The following is a 22,191-nucleotide window of genomic DNA, read 5'->3' as shown; positions in this document are numbered from 1 at the left end:
AAAACTTGTAAATCATAAATTTATTAATTTAAAATTTGCGTTAATATAGTATTGAGTAAGAGAGTGGTAAATAGTTTTAGAATATGAAGAAAGAAAGAGACGGTTCAAAGATTAGTGAAGCAAACAAATGATTGTCGTAGATTTTTTTAATAATAATCATTAAATTTTCTTTTATTGATTCGGCATCTTCATTAATACATAAATAAGTTCCAAATAAAAAAAATAAGGGTCTATGAAAGATATTATTTAAGTGTTATATGTATTTTCAACTATATAAGAAAAATTCAATTCAAATTCATTAAATTTGAATCTAATTGATTCTAATATTTGGATCAAAGACATATATACTTACATGAGATGCCAATTTTCATATGCTTCTCTAGCATTAAAGATGCAACAAAAGACAAAATGGAAGCCTCTTCTATCATCTTCTTATCATTTCCATGGAAAAAATAGTCATATATACGTAAAACAATACAATAAGAAATAAAGCTAAAAAATAGACTAATATACATTACATAAATTACCAAGTGACAACATCAGGCCAATTTAAACAATATTAAAGTAAGTTGAGCCCATATTCGGCAAAAAAAAAAAAAAAGATTAAGACATGTGTGAAGAGTAAGAAATATAGACAAAAACTATTATACACAATTGAAGAAAACCACCCAAGAAATGCTTGCAGAAAATGAAGATGACTCAAAATTACATATTTATTTATATTATTTGCTATTGTAAAAACGAAGAAGCAAGAGGTTGCATGTAATGAATGTGTTGTTCAATGGCGAATAATGTCATGACCAATGTATATATGATTGGCTTTGTGATTCAAAAGCTTGTGATCAAATGTTGTTCAACGTCTTTCTTTATTTTATTGACAAAATACGTGATTTACACCTCAAAATTTCAAAAAATAAAAATATAATTGTTCAGTTACCTAGCTGATATAACTAAAATAAGAAATCGAAAAAGAAAGTCAATATTCAGTTATTTGATGGACAATAAAAAGACTAAAAAAAAATCCAAAATTACAGACTATTTTATTCTTCTAGGTTGTTTTTTTAGTGGTAATACCATCTCCCTATTTCTGTTACTTAATGGTTTTGGTCGTTGTTATGGCTCATCTATCTTTTCTAGTAGATCATTACTTTTGTATCTCTTTCCTCTTATTCAAATACATCTTGTGCTTGGATTTGATTTTTTTTCTATATATAGATAAATAAATACACATGCAACAATATGTTAGACTAATATAAGTTTTCATCACTCAATTCAGTTCATGAGAAGCAGAAAATTACATTACTTGACCATGTGATTATTTTGGTACATATCTAAATGTATTCTACTTTAATTTCATTTTTGTTTCCCACATTGCCTTCATATGTATTGAGTTGGAATTCGTAGAGTCGTATAGAAAAATAATACAAACAAATATTTAAATGAATTAAGAAATAACATAAAGTAGAAATCGAGCAATGCAGACAAGGAAATGTAGAAAATTACATCACATGGCCGTATGATTATTTCGGAACAAATCTAAATGGATTCTTCTTTGATTTTCTTTTTATTTCTTTCATTGTCTCGTGTGCATTGAGTTGGAATTCTTACATTCATAGAATTTAAATCAGCCATAACAACATAACAATAAAAAAAAATTGGCATTAGATTGAAAGCATGCAATTAAAAGAGTTAATAATAGAGTTCTTTCTTAGTCGAATGATAGTTATCCTGATTTTTAGCAGCAATGATATGTAAAAAAAACACATATTAGTAGTGGAAGGAGCTTCGTAACTAAGAAGTTTATGAATGAATGAACCATTATTGTAGTGAAAAAGGTATACAAATGCAGGAAGCTATTTTCTTTTTTTAGCCAAAGGAAATATATATATATATATATATATAAAGGGAAAAGATATAGAGACGGGGGGACATTAGACCTGACCCAGATAAAACCCAAAAAGGGGATACATCGTGATACATTAAATCTAGTGGATCAACCCTAATCAATCTAACAAAAATTCACAAATCACAGCGCAATCCAGCGAACCCGCGTACGGGCGCGAAACCAGATTACAAAAAAAAATATATGAAAAGTGAATATTGTAAAGAACAATTACGGTTTAAAATCGGCGAATGAATTGACCGCCAACACGGTAAAAACCCAAGTGTCAGCAGCTCACTGACAGACAGCAGCAGCAAGCATAAAAGCTCTTTCGAGCATGAACCTAAAATTGGAAATCAAATTTGTAGGAAAAATAAATGAAATTTGTTTTAAATGCACATATAGGAAAAACCCATTTTGGTCATTTTCATAACTAAAAGCAATTTTGACACAAAATATCCAAACAACATTTTTCATATGAATCACTTTTATCATAAAAGTATCCAAACAAAAATCAATTTTCATCCAACTCGCTTTTATTCATAATCAATTATGTAAAATCAATTCTCATCACCGCATAACCAAACACGCACTTAATGGGAGAGAGAGTAATACAATGAAATTCTCAACAAAAAAAAAACAAATATAAGAACTATCTCAAGTCAGCAATTGAATTAATTTTCGTCCTTAAAATAAAATAAATAAAATTTTCTTTTTTCTTCAATACACGTGTCAATCATCGTTAACGTTTGGCTTTAAAAAGGAGGAAATGAATCGATAGCGGGCAAAAGTAACATACGGAAGACCAAAGTCCAACAACTTCAAGCACTTTCTCGGTGAGTCTTTTGGTAAATGTAGCAATCTTTAACATTTTCATTTTCCTTTTCCTTTTTTTTAGCTAAAAACTTGATTTTGATTATATAAACTTGTATTGATTTAATTTGATCTTGATTTTGATTATATAAACTTAATTTTTCGTCATCATCACTGTTAGTAAAACGGTGTAATGGAGACATGCAACAAAGAAAACGAAGAGATCGTTGATTCCGCAGAAGGTGTTAATAAGAATAGTTCCGTCAAAGTGATGATTTCCTTCCCAAAAGATTTCGAGTGCTGCATTTGTCTTCAACCATCGTCAAGTATTCCGGTCTTTCAGGTATGCGTTTCATATTTCCCACTCCCACACCTGGGAATATGAAAATCCGAATATACCCTCAATTTATGGTTATTTCTTTTTTTTTTTTTGGCCTTTTTTGTTATTTCACCCTAAAATATTGAATGGTCAATATGATTGATCATTAAAAAAGATCCGTTAGTTACGTAAATGATCCATATAAATATTCATAATTTCTTTTTTAGTCCCTACCACTGAAGTACAAATACACACATGCCAGACACAACACGGACATGTACATGCCGACATCACTATCATTAATAATTTGAGAAAATCATATAATTTGGTGGTGGCCGGGATTTGAACCCCAGACCTTACATATTTTATGCATTGTCAATATCAATTGAGCTAAGCTCACGAGGACAGCTCACGAGCACAGTCCTTTAAAAATGTTTAAAAGAATGTCAGAGGACTAAAAAGTTATGATTTTTTTTGTATGAACAAAACAAAGTTTGGGATATTTAATAGAGACCATTTGCTTAATTAACCCAAGAAAAACTAAGGATGGATATCAGAGATACATTATAACAACCACAAATTTGTTAAAATATAAGTCACTTGATTTTCTCACTTTATCCTTTATTGACTTTAGAAGAGTCTAATTCGACCAAAAAACTACATTGTTCACCCTCATTGTCTTATGTGCCTATGTAGACAGCAGAAAAGAATGGGGAGGGGAACCAACTTGTCCTTATAGGCATACAAAAGGAGAAATTGTATCACTAGTGAGGACTAGTAGTGAAGAGAATGAGCATGATGATGGTGATGATGAATAAGTGGTTGGATTATGTTTAAGGAATCAATTTTGTTTATTTTAAATGCTCAGATGAGTAAGCCATGGAGGCCAATACTTATTTACTTTACATTGGGTTTGAATATTAATTATGAATGTCTTTAGTTTTGTATAACCTTCAATTTTTGAACTTTTATGTGTACAGTATGAACTTCTTGTATGGCTTCCCTAAACTTCGAAATAGACTTTAAGAAGAAAAATTTGAGAATGATTAGTTTTGTGTTGGTTATACTTTTGATTGCACGACATGCTAACAAGCCTTGCAAAGAAATCTCTTACTTTATTTTATTCTACCTAATGGTTCAAAGTCTAATTTGATGACTATCTTTTATGTTGCAATTCAGTGCGATAATGATCATATTGTTTGCTCTACTTGCTTTCCTCAACTTATGAACAACTGTCACAAGTGCTCAATGCCCATTAGCTCAAAATGTTGCAAAGTCATTGAGAATATATCGCAATCTATCCAAATGCCATGCCCGAACAAAAAATATGGCTGCAGGGAGACAATAAGTCAAAGTGGAAAGAGGAAACATGAAGAAGAATGCATCTATGTGCCATGTTACTGTCCCGTTAAAGGTTGTGATTTTGTTGCCTCATTAGAAGTGTTGTCCAACCATTTCAACCATAAACACGGGGACTCTCTAATCGAATTTTCTTATGGTCACTCCTTCACTGTCTCGTTGAATTCTAATGATGAAGCTGCTGTTCTTCAAGAGGAAAATGATGGGAAACTATTTACTCTCAATAATAGTACTATGCTTCTGGGAAATGCAGTCAATATTAGCTGCATTGATGTCAACTCTTCTGAAGCCGGTTATAGTTATGATATATTGGCTAGGTCTAAGACATCCCGTCTGAAGTTCCATTCTTCTCCGAAGAATATCCAACGGTCTACTTCAGCAACTCATTCATCAGAGTATCTCATGATTCCATTTGGTTATTTTGGTTCTTCTAAACCACTCGAGCTAGAAATTTGCATAACCCCCAAGGTACCTCTTCTCCTCTTCATTACTTTCGTTGTTTTTCCAATTATAGTCTTACAAAATTCTTTTATGTTTCGAATATATACTCTAGCATTTTATCTCAAATTCATCAGTTTTTCAAATGCCAAAAAGGATTGTTAGTGTTTTCCGTTTTTCAATTTTGGATCAGTTCTGGAAATATCAAAATTAAATTTTCTTTTATTCATTTGATCATGAAATTTGTTTACCATGTTGTGTTGTAATGAAGGGTCCAAGGTGTTTTTGTTTTATTTCTGGTGGTTTCATTATTGATTTATTTGTTGGCGACTGCGGTGCAGATGCAAATATTCATAGCACATGGTTGTGGAAAGATGACCCCCTTGAAGGTGGAGAGTTCAGACACGATAGCAAATGTGAAGGATAAGATTCTTGACAAGGAAACGATCCCAGTGCACCAACAACGTCTGATGTTTGCCAATAAGCTACTAGATGACAGCCATACCCTTGCCTATTACAACATCCAAGAGAAGGCAACCCTCCACCTCATCCTCCGCCTCCCCTAGAAGTAGATCAGACATCAATGCTAAGACAAAACATTTGACTTTTGGTTCTCATGTTCAAGGATTTGTCTTATGCTTGTTTTTTGTTTATTTTGCTTGAGCTCTCTAATGATCTTTTTGCTTGCTATGATATTCTGCAAATGAAGAAACATACATTAGCGGAAATTGTAGTTTATTTTGATATAATAGATAGATGTAATGACTCCTGCAGTATAGTCTAACTGTAGCTTATTGCAGCCCCAATGTATAAAAGAATGAAGTTATTTAAATCCACCCTTATGTTTAAAAAAAATGTGGCAAATTATTTGGGATTCTCTGAGTGTGACAAATTTGCTTACTCGGGTGAAAGCCAATACAGATTGTTAGCTAGCCTTTGTTGTATAGTCTATGATGGCATTGTAGTAAACAGAGTGACTCTGCTGAAATACAGGCAGAATTCATGCAAGAGTATGGTTACACAGGTTTTTTTATACAAAGAAAGGAAAACTGAGGAAAGGGAAGGGAGGGAGTAATAAACATCAAGTGTAGGCATTATTAGATCTTATGAAATTTTATTTACAGTCTCATGGCATAGGCTGCATGAAAATATGACTGTAGTAAACACATGGTTTATTTGATTCCATAAAAAAGGTCTATTATAGAACATCTTTTGTTATGGTAGCTGATGTTAGTCTTGGTCTATTTTCGATGGATTTATGAGTCTATGACATCTTATATAAACTATGAAGAGTGAAATAGAATAATAAGGTATAGTGATAGTTTTGTTTTGTTTGGTTTGGGGTTATCCCTGTAGTACATAGGATATCATGATAATTTGGATTTTGGTGTTAAGTAAAATTTGATCAAGAATTGCTCAACCAAAATTTAAATTTGGGTTCTCTTTGACGATTTGTGTTTAAGCGGAACTTGTTAACCACTTGAGTTCATTCGCTCCTTAATAATTAATAAGAAATAATTGCCCAACCTATCATGTATTTTAACCAAACCCATCCAAGTTCATGTTCAATTCAAAATGCATGACAAATTAGGGGGGAAATAATTAAAAGAGAAGAGGAAAAAGGAAAATAGGGGGAAATTTTTTGAAGGGAAAATCAAACATGTTCATGGGTCTTGATGACCAGTTCAACCCATTCCCAACCCATCCTGTATTTTAGCCAAACTCATTCAAGTTTACGTTCAATCTAATCTAAGTCAACCCATTCAAACTCAAAATAGTTTGACTAGAATAATAGGATTATAATTTTAAATTCATGAATCCGTGAACTATATCCATTAAAAAATGTTAGGCTTAATTGCACTTTTGGACCCATATCTTTCCAAAAGTTGCGGTTATGGCCTCCTAACTAATTTAAATACAAAACAGTCCCTTATGTTTTGATTATTTGGCAGTTTTGGACCCCCAGTCCATTAGTGAGGTGCTACGTGTATTATTTAGGGGGCCACGTGGCACCTCACTAATGGACTGGGAGTCCAAAACTGCCAAAGAATCAAAACATAAGGGGCTGTTTTGTATTTAAATTAGTTAGGGGGCCATAACCGCAACTTTTAAAAAGATAGGGGTCCAAAAATGCAATTAAGCCAAAATGTTAAATTACTTTTTTTTTAATATAGTTTAAGCCTTTTTGTAAAAGGGATGGTTTAAGACTTTTAGGTGTTAATCTTGAAGTGTTTCAAATAAATTCAAGTGTAAATGGTCATTTTAGTCTCTAACTCCACACTTTATTATCATAAAGGTCCATGACTCAAAATTAAATATAATGTAGTCCCTGAATGTGCACTTTAGTCCCCGACGTTAAATAATTATGTTAATTGATGATATGACAAAGGTTTTATGCTGACAAGGAGTATGAGGTGTCACATGGACTAAAGTGAAAGTAGAAAATTGTCACTTGGTTCCTGAACCGAAAATCAATAATCTCATACTAAATCTCAAATTCCTAAATCCCGAATTCAATCCTCAAATCCCTAAATCTCATCTAATTCTCTCTTTTGATCAAAATCAAATCTTCCATTAAACACAAAAAAAATGAATCGCATGATGATGAGTGTACAACTGGATATGATATTAACTAAGATGAATATATGCTTAATTGATGTTGTGATCCTAATGCTATGCATGCGTTCATATCTTCTTTATACTTAACGTATATCTTACCCTCTAGTGGCTTTTTGGTCGCTTACATCCTCGTGGTTAGACGTGTAGGTTGATGACGCTTAGTTGACGTGAGTATCTAAGGACGGCTTGCCGCCTTCTCATCTTTTTTTATAGCTTTTCTTAACTAACAGTGCTCTGATTAGGATGTTGGGATATTTTATTTATGTTTGAGAAACTATTGAGTTTGCTGTGTTGATGTATCTGAGATTTTGAGATTATGACTTTATGTTGAGTTGTATTTTCGCTGCGGTTGTTTATGAAGTTTTATAACCTTTGCATGTTTTGCATTAATGATGACGTAACACCTTGAAGTTAATTGACTTATTGTTGAATTATTATTTTAATGATGACGTAGGACCATGTGTATTATGGCGTTTTTGTTGCTCTTGGTTGGCCTCACCATTTTTGCCAACAAGAACAGCAAAAACGTTTAGCTGAAATGGCTGACGGCGCTGCAGGACTTGGACACCGTGCGTGAGTGATCCTGTGGCGGGATGACACTTGCTTTTCTCTATAACCAGATTTCTCTTGCTACGAACCCTACGGTTGGCACTGTTCGCGGTTACATGACTATACTTGAGGGAATATTTTTTTTAATAATCATAGATCACTTACGATAATATTGTGTCTATATATGTGTCTGTATACATGTTTATGATAATTGTGCTAATATTATTGTGTCTATTTGTGTTTGTAGGGATGGGTTTTGGAGCACTCCTGAAGCTCTTTCCGAGGAAGCTTGTTAAAGACTACGATCGTGCGGACCTGCTTGCCGCCAGAAGGAACCCCCAAGGGGCCATTCTGATCCTTCACATTAATGATGCCTCATTGATCTGATGGTGAATGTCGATGTACTCTAGAGGTCGTACGAGGATTGGCGAGATATCACCCCTTTACACGACATCTGTTGATACCCCGGTTGGATCATGGCCAACAAAGAAAGGACATGTCTTCACTTGCCAAAGCGGGTTCTCAGGCATTACAACTATATCCAGACCATTACAAGATCTCCTATGACGATTGGGGCTCTTGAGCCAGGGGATGTGGTTGCAACCTTTCAGGATTTTATGGCCCATGTCCTTGACCAGGCGTAGAGGGGTCGGAAGACAAGAGCGAGGAAGTTGTGGAAGTATGAGGAGGGGTACATCAAATGGTTATACCGTGTATCTCATCTTATGAGTGACCATACGTCTGTTGCTGAATACACAACTTCTGTCCCTCATTACGAGGAGGTTATTGGTGAGCAACAGTGGGCTAAACAGCTTCCCGATCCACTCTAGATTATTTCGAACATCATAGCTAGAGTGGATAGTGCAATGGGGCATCCTGATGTGTTTTCTTTTCCTATCTTTATGGGTGTGTTGCATAGCATTTTGCAGGAGGAGCTAGTTCCCCGGAGGAGGACTAGAAGCTGTAATCCATAGAAGTATGATTTGTTTTAATGTTTTCATGACATTTGTTTATTTTTAGATGGTTTTACGACATTTTGGCTGATTTTGATGTAATATATTTACACTTGCGCCTTTGTGTTTTTTATGACATTTGTTTTTTGGTTTAATTTTGATTGAAATGAATGGATTAAAAAGGGTCGAAAATGAATGAATGAGTGTATGGAAGCATGAATGAATGAAGGAAAATATGGAAGGAAAAAAAAAAAAAAAAAAAACTAATCAAATGACAGAGGCAGTTGACGTAACTCACGTCCTAACTTAACTCTTAAGTCACGTTGGGGGGTATTATTGTCAGAACACATGGGAAAGAACAATTTAAAATGGGAGAAGAGCAATTTTCTAAAACTTAATATTCAATACTGGCCGATAGAAAACCTAACGCTAACATACGTCCAAAACTCTTCTCTTCTCTGCGAAGGAAACTACACGGCGGTGAGCAGAGTAGTAAGATGAATAGCAGCTCCGTTCCTGTGAGTGTCATTAAATTTTGTATATGTTTTATATGTGTTTGTATCAATTTCTTATTGCATACATGATTCGATTTTCGTTTATATGTGTAATCTCTTGTTTAATTTTATTCTAGCTAATTGTATGATTTTGTTTTATTTTGTGATTGATTAATAATTTAATGTGTTGACAATTGCGGTGCAGATGCAAATATTCATAAACATCGAGTATGGAATGAAGTCATTCCCCCTGATGGTTAAGAGTTCGGACACGATACTCAGCGTTCAAGAGAAGATTCATGACAATGAAAAGATCCCTGTGCATGATCAAGAACTTTACTTTTCTAATGCGCCACTAGATTACCACCGGACCCTTGCCAGTTACAACATACAAGACAAGTCAACTATTGACCTCGTTGTCCGTATCATGGCGGATTAGATCACCACCTCATCGTGCTGCCATCGGCGACCCTATAAATGAAATCAAACATTTTAACAGTACTTTTGTTCTGTCTTGAGCTGTATAATATAATGATTTCTATTACTTTGGATAATGTTCAATACTATAATTAAGCAAACATATTTACTTTTCAACACTAGCTGAAATCGTACGGTAATTCTTTTTGATTTGTCTTGAGTATGATTCAAGTTAAAAGAGTCAAGTAACTTGAATTGATTCCCTCTATTTGAAATAAAAGTGGTGAATTGAAAAGAGGGTAGATTTATTTGTGATTCTCTGAGTGAAACAAATTTACATAACCTGAGTAGTGAAAGCAGATTGTTAGTGATGGTACATGAAGAGAGAGAAAGAGTGTTTCTAGTGTTTTGATTGTTTTTAAAGTAGGTGTGTGAAATACTCTCCAGCATGTGAATGAAATTTTGAGTGTTTTTATAGTAACGTTAATGATTATCTTACAATCGACTCAAGTAGACTTGAACTCCGTCTTTTGATATATTTAACAACTGTGTTATGAGATAGAGTTTTGGCTTGGGAGATGGGAGTCTTTTTTCGAGTTTCAATATCCATAGGTGTTATGTTAGTTGGGGTTTTTGTATTTTACCCTATTTAGGGGGTGGTAGTCGCATACGATGCCTTTGTATTTTTGTTTTTTCGTCCTTTTGTACTTCTTATACGAGTAGAGTACACATCCGTGTTCATGGTCATGGTTTTGAGCATGTATTGTTTGAATTTGATAGCCAAGTTAATCTTGTAAATGCCATTCTCAAAGCTTCAACTTTTGAGAATAGTTAACAAGTGAATATAATTGCTCACTATATAACATGAATTGAATGTCAATATCTGAATCTAGCCCCGTTAATTATTAATCTATTATCACCTTATTTGTATTTTGTTTTTCATATTTTGCGATGAAACCAAATAAAATCATTTGGACTCTACAAAAAAAAAAAGGGTAAACTAGTAAGAACTATAACTAACTGTGTCACCGCAGTTAGGTGTTGCTGTAGATAGCCTTTCCTAGTCTTTCATGTAACTAACTTTCTATTGATAACAAATCTCAACAAATTTCAGAGATGAATACACAATCTCTCAAGTTTCTATAGCTTTATCGCTTTTCTGTTATGGTATATAGAGCTTTCTAGTTCCATTTCTACGGCTTCCGAGTCTGATTCTTCTCAAACACCATCACCGTTGCCTCCACCTGTGCCAACTCCATCATCGCTAGTTACTTTTTGTACTTCAAAGAACGTTTTCAAGACGTCCGTGCAACAAATTACGTTGTTCGCTGTGTTCATGCAACCGCAATTGCATCACACTGCAATTGAGGTCTGATCTTCAATCACGGGTATGAACTTTTGCAACGACACCAGCTATCGCATCAGACCATTGTAACAGTCACACCAATATACCTCTCTACCTGTTCATCGAAATTATCTTAGGAAAATAAAATAAAATTTCAGACCCCCAAACCCCTTACCTCTTTCAGAAAACATTGACATTTTTAAAGCCTTTCTGAAATTGTTTTTTTTTTTCTTTCATTTAATTTTTTTTAAAAAAGTAGTAAAAAAATACAAATTAAAGTAAGAACACACATAAAATATTAAGTCTAGCAGCAATGAAATTAAAATTGTGCAGTGTAATATTATAGACCAGAAGTAGCAAATACGTAGAAGTTGTATCGGGAAGCATATGCAACTTCCCCAAAATATTACAAACCAGTAAAATAGATAGACACAAGAAAATATATAGAAACACATCAACAGGGGTCCATCTTCAATCCTCATCGTCGCTCTCCACCTCCTCTTCATCATAAATAGGATAAGGGTCATCATTGTCGTTTAGAGTCGGCGCTCCTGTGTGCTGTGTGGGCAGGCTCTTCAACTTGCACATGCTCACCTGACCTTCCAGCATGTGCTTGCTTAAATTGGGCCAATTGCTCCTCATATTATATATATATATGACCGTTTTCGTTCAAGCAATTTTTGCATAAGGGCCTCCTGACTCGCCATTTGTTGTATGAGCTGCTCTTGTGTCAATTTTTGAATCAGCTCGCGCATTTCATGGGTCATCTCAGGCTGGTGTGAGGATCCCTCACCATGATTCAGGGTGAGCTTGAGGGATGTGCAATTCCCTTCTGGTGGTTGACAGCTAAGTTACCAGCTCCATATAACTTCCCTTTAGATTTATCGCCGGCAACATTAGTCCAAGTTTGGAGGGTCAAACCATGATCAACTGATGCTCCTTGGAAAAGAGCCTCTCAACAAGCTTCCTATCATACACCTCCTGTATAAATAATAACAAAATAGCTATAAAAGACAAATAACAACTAGTTTTTAAAACTTAATAAAACAATTGAGAATAATTGCAATATACGCCCTCCGTTCCAAAATACATGAAATTATGTTGACTGATTTTTGCTTAAAAATCATATGGCTCTCTGCCGAGCCTCCTGACCTATTTTATTCAAGAAAAAAAATTATTAATTAATTAAATATTAAATTTTATGGTTAGATGCATAATTTTTTTTTTCTGGTCTAGTAGGCTGGTGGCTAGAGCTCACACAATTAAATGTGGAGTAGTGGGGTGTACGGGGTTCGAACCCCTGCCCATGCATAAATTATGCAATGTCTCTACCAACTGAACTAAGCTCACAGGGACATCAGATGCATAAATTTATCATTATTGATTTAAAACAATCAAATTTAAATATGATGTGAAAAAATAATTAAAAGTTTATTATTTTTACCAATCGTTCAACATGATCTGCATTGCTAATGCAGCCTCCGCTGTGAATACATTAATGTTGAATGAACCTGATTAAATTAGGGTCATTAAATTTTTTTGACCAAAACACAATAAATTTTTCGAACATTTTAATTTAGACCAAATACATTAATGTTGAATGAACCTGATTAAATTAGGGTCATTAAATGTTTTGACCAAAACACAATAAATTTTTCGAACATTTTAATTTAGATCAAATACATTAATGTTGAATGAACCTAAAAAAATCCATTTTTATTTATAAATGTGACCGAAGATAAGTTTGATTGTTCAGACAAACATACATTCAAAACTCTCTTCTCTGCGAAGGTAACTGCACGGCGGTGAACAGAGTAGTAAGATGAATAGCAGCAGCTCCGTTTCTGTAAGTGTTGTAGAATTTCTTTTATATGTGTATGGTATATGAATTAGTAGTATGATAATAAATTTTGCAAGGGATTTTGTATTCTTGCGGTGCAGATGCAAATATTCATAGACATCATGTTTGAAAACAAGAGGTTCCCTCTGATGGTTAAGAGTTCAGACACGATACTTGACGTGAAGAAGAAGATTCAGGACAAGGAAGGGATCCCAGTGCACGGATATGACTTGTTCTTTGACAATGAGGCGCTATGTTCCAACCGCCACACCCTTGCCAACTACAACATCCAAGATAATTCAACTATTGACCTCGTTGTCCGTATCATGGCGGATTAGATCACCACCTCATCTTGCTGCCGCCATAGGCGACACTATAAATGAAATCAAACATTTTAACAGTACTTTTGTTCTGTCTTGAGCTGTATGATGATTTCTTTTACTTGGGATGATTTTCAGCATTTAAATAAACATATTTACTTTTTAACATTAGCTGTTTTTTTTTTGTCTTGAATACATTCCCTGTGTTTGGTTTATTTGTGATTCTCTGAGTGAGATAAATTTACATAATCTGAGTAGGCAGATTGTTAGTGATAGTACATCAAGAGAAAAAGTGTGATTCTATTCTAGTGTTTTGATTGTTTTTAAAGTTAGTGAGTGAAATGAAATACACTGCAGCATGTGAATGAAATATTTTGAGTGCATTTGTAAGTTAGGAGATTTGCCTAAAAAAAAACAACAAATTAGGGGCATATCAAGTGAGAATGACATCTGTGTATGAGATTAAAACATAGGTTAAGCGAGTCATTCACATGTGCCTTTGTTATGTGTGTTCTCTCTCTCTCTCTCTCTTCGTCGCATTTCTCAGTTATGCCCACTGATCTTCTTTCATCTTTCCGTTGTTGTTTGCCGGCTTGAACATCATGGGGTCACCTGTTTTCAACTGAAGTTGTACTTTATTTCTGTTGTAGATAGATGTAATGACTCCAGTTATATAGTCTGATTAAGGCATGAGTGGTTTGAAAGCACTCCAAGTGTTTCAAAAGAAAGTGGTAAATATAGATGAAATTAAAGAGTATGTTTGATTCTGAGTTAGAGTGAAGTCATATTGTTAGTGAGCCTTGGGCAAGTCTCTGATACTGAGGTCTCAATAGGTTTCAAAAACCTTTAATAAAGCTAACATTCTTAATTTTGGAAGTAATGTATAGTAGCCAGGTAAATGTGTACCCTATTAACAAGAAGGAATTGTTAATTATGAGGCATTGTTTTGGAACTAGTGCAGTAGTACATGTAGAACTAGGGGGAGGAATCATTTTGAGGAAAAAGGAAATACGTGCAACGAAATACAAGGCAGTACATGATCTAATAATAGAGATTAGACATTTGTGACCATATAGTCCACAAGTCTTAGTTCAACTGGTGCTGAAATTGTTAAACTGTGACCTTGGATTCGAACCCAAAATCCTCCACTTATGTGAGTTTTCAAATGTTATTATCATTCCGTCTATCTAAAAAAATGAAAGGATAGGGATGATTGCATTGTAGTTAAAATTGTTGTCTGCAATTGATACATTAGCAGAAATTGTAGTCTGCTTCTCTTATAGATAGATGTAATAAGTAATAACTCCTGCAGTATAGTCTCATTTGTCATTCTGGGGGGACACATTTACATGTTTGATTTAGAATTAGAACCAATCCAGATTGTTAGTGAGCCTTGGTGTATAGTCTATGATGGCATTGTAGTAAACAGGGTGGCATTGTAGTCAGACACTAATATCTTTTGCATCACGTTCAATTATATTCACGTTTTCAAGTCGTCTGTACCACAAATTCCGCTGATCCTCATGTTGTTTGCTGTCTTCATGCACCTCAAGTTTGGGATGAGATTCACAAGTTTTATCATGCAAAGTCACGACAGTTACGATTCAAGCTTAAATCTATAGCTGAAAGTATTAAATCCCTTTTTTATTATCTTGCTCGAATTTGTCTAAGTTTGGTCATGCTGCTAGCATTTGTTACTTCCATAACTTCACTCTAGTGTCTGCATCATGATAAGGACCTCCTGCTCGTGACTGGAACCAGTGGCACTCTAATCCTAATCAGTGGCAAAATTATTTTGGTCCTTCACTTGGACTTGCTTCTAATGGTGCTCAATCATCTTCTCGTCCACCGGTGCCATCTGCAAGCCAACCTCAAACCTACCACACCAGAGCATAAGTTCAATCTTCTCACTCCGAGGCATCTTAGTTGTAATATTCAGATGCTGGTGTGACTCATCATGTGCAACTGTGTGGGGCCGGCCCAAGGGTCAAGCAACCAAAGCGCTTGTGTTAGGCCTCACCAAAAAAAAAAAACTGTACTTTTTAGATCAATCTTAATGCATTACTTGAGTCCAAAAGAAATCTTTGGATTATATTGGAATAATTGGAACATACACAACACATTCAAAAATTCTTAGATAAGAATTATTAACCAAAATTAATTGTAAATTGAGGGGATAAATTGTAGTTACAATATACAAAATTATTCCCAAATACCAATTGAAAGTTCTTATCTCATATGTATTAGTCATATAATCAACTTTAGACATCTAAAGAGTGATACTTAAGATCAATTCCAATGGGCATAAGTATTAGTCATACAATTCAAAAATGAGTTCTTGATCAAATAGTTGAGCAAACAATTGGGCACTGCAGTCCTGATGTCAATATATGTGAGATTGAAATTCGATATAAAAAACCACGTTTTTAATTGAACATATTAGTACACTGTATTCTCTAACGGTGAAACTTGATGGATGAACTTTTTTGAGTTTTGTTACAATTTTAGGAATGAAAGATACAAACTCCTATAAATTCAAAACTATTTGATCAATAACTACAATTTCGATAAATAATTTAACCAATCATTCAAGACTTGATAATATAATATATATTTTTTTTTTAATCAGCCAATATTATTAACTCAAGCCGGCGTAAGACGCACGGAGCTTGGTAAAAAAGAAAACAAATGCAAGGTGTCGTATATATGCGGAACACCAGCCCAAAAACCGTTCCGAATACATGAGGAACCTAAACCCAAAAGGAATAAACCACCAAAAAGCTACTGCTAGCCCACGAAAACACGCCAACAACCCCAAAGAACTCAGTAATAGAATAGTAACCGAATCAGCAGAGAACAGCCTCGCCTGAACACAACAGAAGGCTAGCAAAAACCAGAAGGAAACCGCACACCTGTAGCAGAAACAGCACCAGAAAGCCTGACCAAATTAGTGATACAGTAATGACTGCAGACAACAGAAAGCGATTACAAGCCGGAAATAACTAATATAATATTGATTGGCAATATTCCCATATCATCACAAATTTATATTGATTGGCAATATTCCCATATCATCACAAATTTCATGATTTCAAAAATTGGTACTTTTTAATAATTTATAGTTTCAATTACAAGGCTAAAATAAGGAGCATAATCAAGACCACGATAAGAGTCATACAATCTTAAATGACAAGAAGTCTATTTTGAGTTGCTTGTGGCACAAATATAAAATAAACACCTCGATGATTGCATCACAATCTCTAAAGTACTATTTTCTTAATGCATTCATACATAGTCGTGCTTCAAAATCTTCACTCTTCACTTTTCCATGGTGCTGACAACCCGAACTGTAGTAAATCCATCAACCATTATTACTTGCTCATCGTCGCCACAATTTCAATGGTTTCCTATGAAATACAATCATGCAAATATTAGTTTGTAAATTTGAGAGACTAAATTGCTCAGAGTTTACAGTTTGTAGTATCAAAATGCTGATTTACACGTTCAGCATTATACAATTAACATGAATATATGAAAAGATGTGACGGCTTCTTACCTAGAGAAAGTAGATGTTTCTGACATGTCCCTTATGCTTAGTTTATTAAATGCTGATGCAGATTCATCTAGTAGTTCAAATTCAAAGCATGCATCCTCAATAACTTGATCCAATTTCTTGTCCTCATCAGTATTATGGAAACAATCTCTTTCCTTGGCATCAACAACAACCTTTCTCCACACAGAATTACTATTAACTAAGGTTGTAGCATTTCCTACAATCCAAAGGCAATATCTGCAAAAAGTAATAAATAAATTTTAAACCAACATGTTTATATATGTCAGCATTTCATACAGATGTTTTTGCACTTCAAATTTAACCTTTTTTTTTCTTCCTTAAAATGTGCATATATGTACAACATACCTAGCCCTAGTGATTGCAACATTTGCTCTTTGTCTATTGGAAAGAAAACCAACTTTTCCACTCAGATTTGATCTAACAGTAGATATGATTATGATGTCTTCTTCGCCACCTTGAAAACCATCAACAGAACGAACACTAACAGAAAAGTTAGGATCCGAAACCATGTACTGCTTCACTTTCTCTTGGATTTCATGAACTTGTGCCTTGTAAGGAGATATGATTCCTATGCTGACTTTATTCCTTGCCCTTACAAACTCTGCCACATAAATAAAAGATTAATATAATGTATGGTATATTATTTATCATATCATGAGACTAATTGGGAGAGACCGTATAAACAGCTTATGACATGTCTACAATCTATTTTCAGATTATTTTCATAAGCTCTCCAAGATAGCTTATGAGAACAAACTCTGGCAGGAAAATAAACTCCGATAGAAAAATAAAAGATTATATAATGTGTATCGTAATATTATGACCCTGTTTGGATAAAGAGCTTAATTAAGCGGCATAAAAACCTATCATATGTCTTTATGTCTAAGCTATTTCTATAGAAAAAGTTAAAATAATGTCAAACTATTTATTTTCACAGAAGCTATTAACTGTTTTCATAAGTTATCATGGAGAGCTTATGTGTATAAGTGATTATAAGTGTTTATTTCAGTAAATAAGCTCAAATGTGTCGATCCAAACATAGTATATTATATTGCTAAAAAACAGATTAACAAACTAATTGAGTGAAGAAAAGGAGGAAGAGAAAGCAACCCTTTTTAAGTCTTCCAATAATCTCAGAGATAGCAGCAGCTTCAATCACATTCTTCAAACTATGATCATGATTACACTGCTCTTTACCCTTAGATATGTTAATGAAAGAGTAGGAACCATACATTTTTCCTTCAAGGAAACGTTTGTTATAGCTTATTTCTCTTACAATATTGGCATCAGAAAGTTGACCATCATAGAACTCTTTACTTGGAAACATGCTTATGGATGGATGCATTCTATATTGAACATCAAGCATATGCTTCTTGTATCCCAACAGTACTAGTCTTTCAAATAAGCTTCTTCCAAATTCAGCCCTGTCAGCAATCTGACACAAAAACATTATAATCATAAGCCATAATAAAAATTTCACAACTTGAAAAGAAGTAGAACTACTGATTTTCAAGTAAAATTAAGCAGAAAATAATTCTCTAAGTACCTTGCTTTTGACCATTGCAGGAAGTTGTCTTTCATCACCAATGAGAATACAACGTTTGAGGCCATGTAATTGCAGAGGAATAGCTGATTCACATTCTTTAAGCTGAGCAGCTTCATCAATCACTAAAAACTCCACTCGTTTCATTCCTTCCGTGTACAATTTTGAAGAACTTGATGCAGTACAAAAAAGAAGGCATGCATTTTTCAAGCAAAATTGTGATATGCCATATTTTGATGTAAGTTTAGGAAGCTTGATAGTCTCACAAAGAAAACAAAGGGTATGAAGGAATTCTTCTTTTTCGAAGCTTAACCATCCAAACCAAGAAAAAATTCTCTGTCCAACTCCAAAATGATCATTTAAAGATTGTTTTTGTTTGCTTTGACTCAATGAAACTTCAAGAGATTTTAGCAACTCAAGAACTCTGAAAATTTTCATCGCCACCTTAAGTGAAACGAAACTTGTTGGCAAGTGAGTACACAAAGTTTTCATTAATGACTTCAACTTCCCTCCAAAGCAACAGAATTTTTGTTTGAAAAACTGTTCCATACTCATACCAACACTTACCTTTTTATCATCTTGGTATATATCATATTGCTCTACAATGTAACCATATTTCTTCTTCACAAACTCCTCCAATGTCAAAAGACAATGATACTTGCAACGTTTCTTGTATGATAAATATGCAGGTTTTACATGACTATAATTTCCAACGGCAAATTCTTCCAATGACATAACATTTTCATTATGTTTACTGTTTAAATACAAAGCGTATTGCTCTTCAGGATCCTTTAGTAAACTTATCATTGATTCTAAACAATTTTTCCATCCTGTCATTGGAGAAAAACAGTACAACAAATCATCAACTCTATTATCCAAAAACACTTCACCAAGACCCTTATAAGATTCTATTTTCATTCTCTTACTATTTCCAAATAGTAGTATGTCACCAAGACCATATGAACCATGCTCAAGTGAATCCTTAGCTATGCTGTGAAGGCGCGACACCACTGCCAACACTGCAGTGTTTGTTGGAGCACATGTTAGTGTTCTGATTCTTAACTTGAGGAGACAAAATAGCATGGATGCAACTGTTTTTGTTTTGCCAGTTCCTGGTGGACCCCATATGAGTTTAATAGGATCATTGTGATGACACTTCTTCATATGAAGACAACTTAGAATAGCATCTTTCTGAGACTCGTTTAGATTTTGAGCTTTGATTATAGTTTTGACTCGGGAATTGGATCGACCGAGATTTACTCCTGACAAGCAAGTCTGACAGTTTTGTTCCATCTGTAAAATATAATGTAAACATGAAACTTTTTATGACAATTTAAATAGAGTAGTAACAATATAATAGAACAATAAGTAATCTTGTTAAGCAAGGTATTAAATAGAGGTTGTAGTAGCGTTGCGATTGCAAAAAAATATGGTTGAAACAGCAACAATAGCAGTCGCAAAAATAACATAAACATTGAGGCTAACGAATGCAATCTAAATCTATGGTATTAAATTTGTTATCACTTTATAGCAAAATTGCAATTGGGGCCACGTCAGCTGAATTTGATCATGATTCTCTGCAATACCATGAAAATGCGATTTAGAGCTTTGATTATATAAAGATGTAAAGAAAGGTCACAGAAGTCTAGGATGAATAACAAATTGTGATTCTTACCCTTGAATAAGGCTGCAACACTTTTTGAATTATATTCATGTCCGATCCCTCCATCTCTGAGTTCAAGGCTTTCCAAATACGAACATTAGTAGTCATGTTAATGAGACAAACTGCATAGAGTTTCTGTGCTTTGTTCCTCTTCAAGTCAAACTCATATGACAACAGTATAGGAATCTCATCAGTAAATTCATCTTTTGATCCATGAATATAAGCTATATGACAGTATCTTTTGATCCGACTCAAGTCATCCACACTTCTTGGTCGAATATTTGTGAATGCAATGAGATCACCAACCTCAGGTTCATACTTTCCTACTCCGTAGACTTCATCAGTAATGTTCTTCAATGTAATTTTATAGAACAAGTCGTACGGAGGATTGAAGACCTTCGATATTTCCATTGTTCTGATTTCACAAAAAGAAGCTTTAGGCACACTCATCAAGCTTGAATATAGATCACTATGTGTTTCCTCAATCAATGCAGGAAAGAATGAATTCGTGTAATCATTTGTTGACAAGAATGTCTTCGGAATCTTCGGTACCTACCAAAAAATTGAGAAACATTTCAAGCTACCTTAACGGAGACATTGAAAGTTTTGTTGTCTTCCTTCAAGCTAGGATTATAGACGGTTCAATACTTCGTTGTTCTGTTTTGATGAAATTTGATCACTAGAAATAAGCTTACCATTTCAAAACAGAAAGATGAAATGACATAAAAAAACTAGAGAAAGAAAAGAGACTTATAATTGAAATTGGATCTTTTTCAAACCTCTAACCAAATTTGACCTATTAAGGACCAGGAGTGTTAAGAACACTCTTAGACCAACATTCATTACGACGCTCACTTTTTTCTTAATGTAGGTCTCACACTTTGAAAATGGGTCCCACATAAAATTATGAGACCCGCGTAAGTGACCTTTGAAAATGGAGTGTTTCTAGTACTCCTCTTAGATTAATCCAACAGTTCAAATTACATCAGAGAATTTGAAGAGACGGCAAACTAATCAACATTCAAACAATATAAATTACACTACCATAGTTCTGCTAGGTAATTTCTTAATTTATTTTCCTCAAATGGAAAGAAAAAAATGATATCAATATAAAGAACAAAAGGAAATAAGCTTATAAAAATATTTTTGAAATAATTAAATGAAAAGGAGAATAAAGTTGATAAGGTGTTAAAAATTGATGGTGAGTGATTAAAAAATTCTAAACTATTATATCTTAAAGGTCTATTGTGGTTTTTCATATATGTTAAGAGTAATGAAAAGTAAAAAAATAACCTGGTATTTGAAAAGAGTTTCGTTGAGAAGATCATCTAGAGTCCAAGAGAATACAACACTTATTAAGCTTGCACGGTGAAGACATTCCTCCATTTTATTACTGCATCTCTTCTCCATTAAATTAATCTGCATAAAAAGAGAGTCGATTTGTTACAAGTTTACTAAATAAAAAGTTTGTGTAAAAAAGGATAAACAAATTGTTCAAAAGCTAAAGCACATTTACATGTCCATAATAAAAGGAGAAATAATTTATCATGAACTTGATGAAAAATTTGCAAGATAAACAACAAAACCATAATACTAGTAATTAAGCAGTAGAATGTCACTCAACCTTTGAGAAGTTGAAGAGCACAAGTATTTGGAGAAATACTGAAGATAAGTTAAGACCCTCTTTGTACTAGCGAACTACAAGAATCTTGTGTAGCTAGAAAGACACTCTTTAATTACAGAAGTTGAGCAGACTATATACTAATACCACCAATCAATAATAATGTATTAATTACTGGTAAGAAAGAGTGACATATGATAAATATAATATTTGTACACTTCACTTCACACTATGAATCTTCCCCACCTTCCAGTTGATTTCCTTTCACCCTTCATCTGTTCCAATTGTGCTTTTGCCCCATCTAAGATTCATTGCAGCAATAACAGCAAATATTGATCAAAATGTAATGTAAATGACTTGCTTACATGGTTGTGCAAATATGTCAAATGGTTGCTGCAAGTTTGATATTGATGTATGAAACAGATATTAATGAGTGACGAGC

The 22,191-nt window shown here is 34.0% G+C and overlaps 3 protein-coding genes and 1 long non-coding RNA gene across 7 annotated transcripts; 3 read left to right on the top strand and 1 right to left on the bottom strand.

Annotated features, from left to right (window-relative positions):
* Positions 1 to 2,680: 2,680 nt before the first annotated feature.
* Positions 2,681 to 5,643, top strand: LOC11436875 (E3 ubiquitin-protein ligase SINA-like 10). Its single transcript, XM_003616077.4, has 4 exons — positions 2,681 to 2,718; positions 2,877 to 3,038; positions 4,194 to 4,841; positions 5,153 to 5,643. The coding sequence occupies exons 2-4, from the start codon at positions 2,889 to 2,891 to the stop codon at positions 5,375 to 5,377; spliced, it is 1,023 nt and encodes a 340-aa protein (XP_003616125.1). The 5' UTR covers positions 2,681 to 2,718; positions 2,877 to 2,888; the 3' UTR covers positions 5,378 to 5,643.
* Positions 5,644 to 9,299: 3,656 nt separating this feature from the next.
* LOC11428696 (uncharacterized) lies at positions 9,300 to 10,025 on the top strand. Its single transcript, XR_003012130.2, has 2 exons — positions 9,300 to 9,450; positions 9,632 to 10,025. It is a non-coding gene; the product is annotated as an uncharacterized lncRNA (long non-coding RNA).
* Positions 10,026 to 12,910: 2,885 nt separating this feature from the next.
* Positions 12,911 to 13,514, top strand: LOC11430063 (ubiquitin). The gene is made up of 2 exons (XM_003616074.4): positions 12,911 to 13,034; positions 13,130 to 13,514. Exons 1-2 carry the CDS (start codon positions 13,011 to 13,013, stop codon positions 13,364 to 13,366), a joined length of 261 nt encoding a protein of 86 aa, XP_003616122.2. The 5' UTR covers positions 12,911 to 13,010; the 3' UTR covers positions 13,367 to 13,514.
* A 2,483-nt stretch (positions 13,515 to 15,997) lies between these two features.
* On the bottom strand, positions 15,998 to 22,191 carry LOC11426666 (uncharacterized). 4 transcript variants are annotated; one of them, XR_005646177.1, is made up of 9 exons: positions 21,753 to 22,191; positions 21,422 to 21,547; positions 20,141 to 20,680; positions 18,469 to 19,758; positions 18,033 to 18,357; positions 17,268 to 17,523; positions 16,905 to 17,138; positions 16,587 to 16,755; positions 15,998 to 16,260 (listed from the first exon to the last, which is right to left on the bottom strand). XR_005646177.1 is itself a non-coding variant. In XM_024783927.2 (8 exons), the coding sequence occupies exons 2-8, from the start codon at positions 21,536 to 21,538 to the stop codon at positions 16,728 to 16,730; spliced, it is 2,790 nt and encodes a 929-aa protein (XP_024639695.1). In that variant the 5' UTR covers positions 21,539 to 21,547; positions 21,753 to 21,806; the 3' UTR covers positions 16,305 to 16,727. The 4 variants fall into 4 exon arrangements, 2 of the variants coding, with proteins under 2 accessions (XP_024639695.1, XP_024639696.1); XR_005646178.1 differs by having other exon boundaries at positions 16,640 to 16,755; XM_024783927.2 differs by lacking the exon at positions 15,998 to 16,260 and having other exon boundaries at positions 16,305 to 16,755; positions 21,753 to 21,806.

Source organism: Medicago truncatula, chromosome 5, assembly GCF_003473485.1.
Source record: "Medicago truncatula cultivar Jemalong A17 chromosome 5, MtrunA17r5.0-ANR, whole genome shotgun sequence".
In the NCBI taxonomy this organism is placed as follows: domain Eukaryota; kingdom Viridiplantae; phylum Streptophyta; class Magnoliopsida; order Fabales; family Fabaceae; genus Medicago; species Medicago truncatula.
Note: the sequence above shows the minus strand (reverse complement) of the source record. Positions and strands in the feature narration are given on the sequence as shown.

Bases quoted from the DNA above. Each gene is read 5' to 3' on its own strand.
- LOC11426666 (XM_024783928.2), bottom strand. From the start codon at position 21,538: ATGGAGAAGAGATGCAGTAATAAAATGGAGGAATGTCTTCACCGTGCA. The intron at 19,759-20,140 runs GTAAGAATCACA...TATATTTTACAG, and splicing joins TGTTGCAGCCTTATTCAAGG to ATGGAACAAAACTGTCAGAC. The intron at 16,756-16,904 runs GTAAGAAGCCGT...TGTATTTCATAG, and splicing joins GAAACATCTACTTTCTCTAG to GAAACCATTGAAATTGTGGC.
- LOC11436875 (XM_003616077.4), top strand. From the start codon at position 2,889: ATGGAGACATGCAACAAAGAAAACGAAGAGATCGTTGATTCCGCAGAA. The intron at 3,039-4,193 runs GTATGCGTTTCA...GTTGCAATTCAG, and splicing joins CAAGTATTCCGGTCTTTCAG to TGCGATAATGATCATATTGT. The intron at 4,842-5,152 runs GTACCTCTTCTC...ACTGCGGTGCAG, and splicing joins AAATTTGCATAACCCCCAAG to ATGCAAATATTCATAGCACA.
- LOC11430063 (XM_003616074.4), top strand. From the start codon at position 13,011: ATGAATAGCAGCAGCTCCGTTTCT. The intron at 13,035-13,129 runs GTAAGTGTTGTA...CTTGCGGTGCAG, and splicing joins ATAGCAGCAGCTCCGTTTCT to ATGCAAATATTCATAGACAT.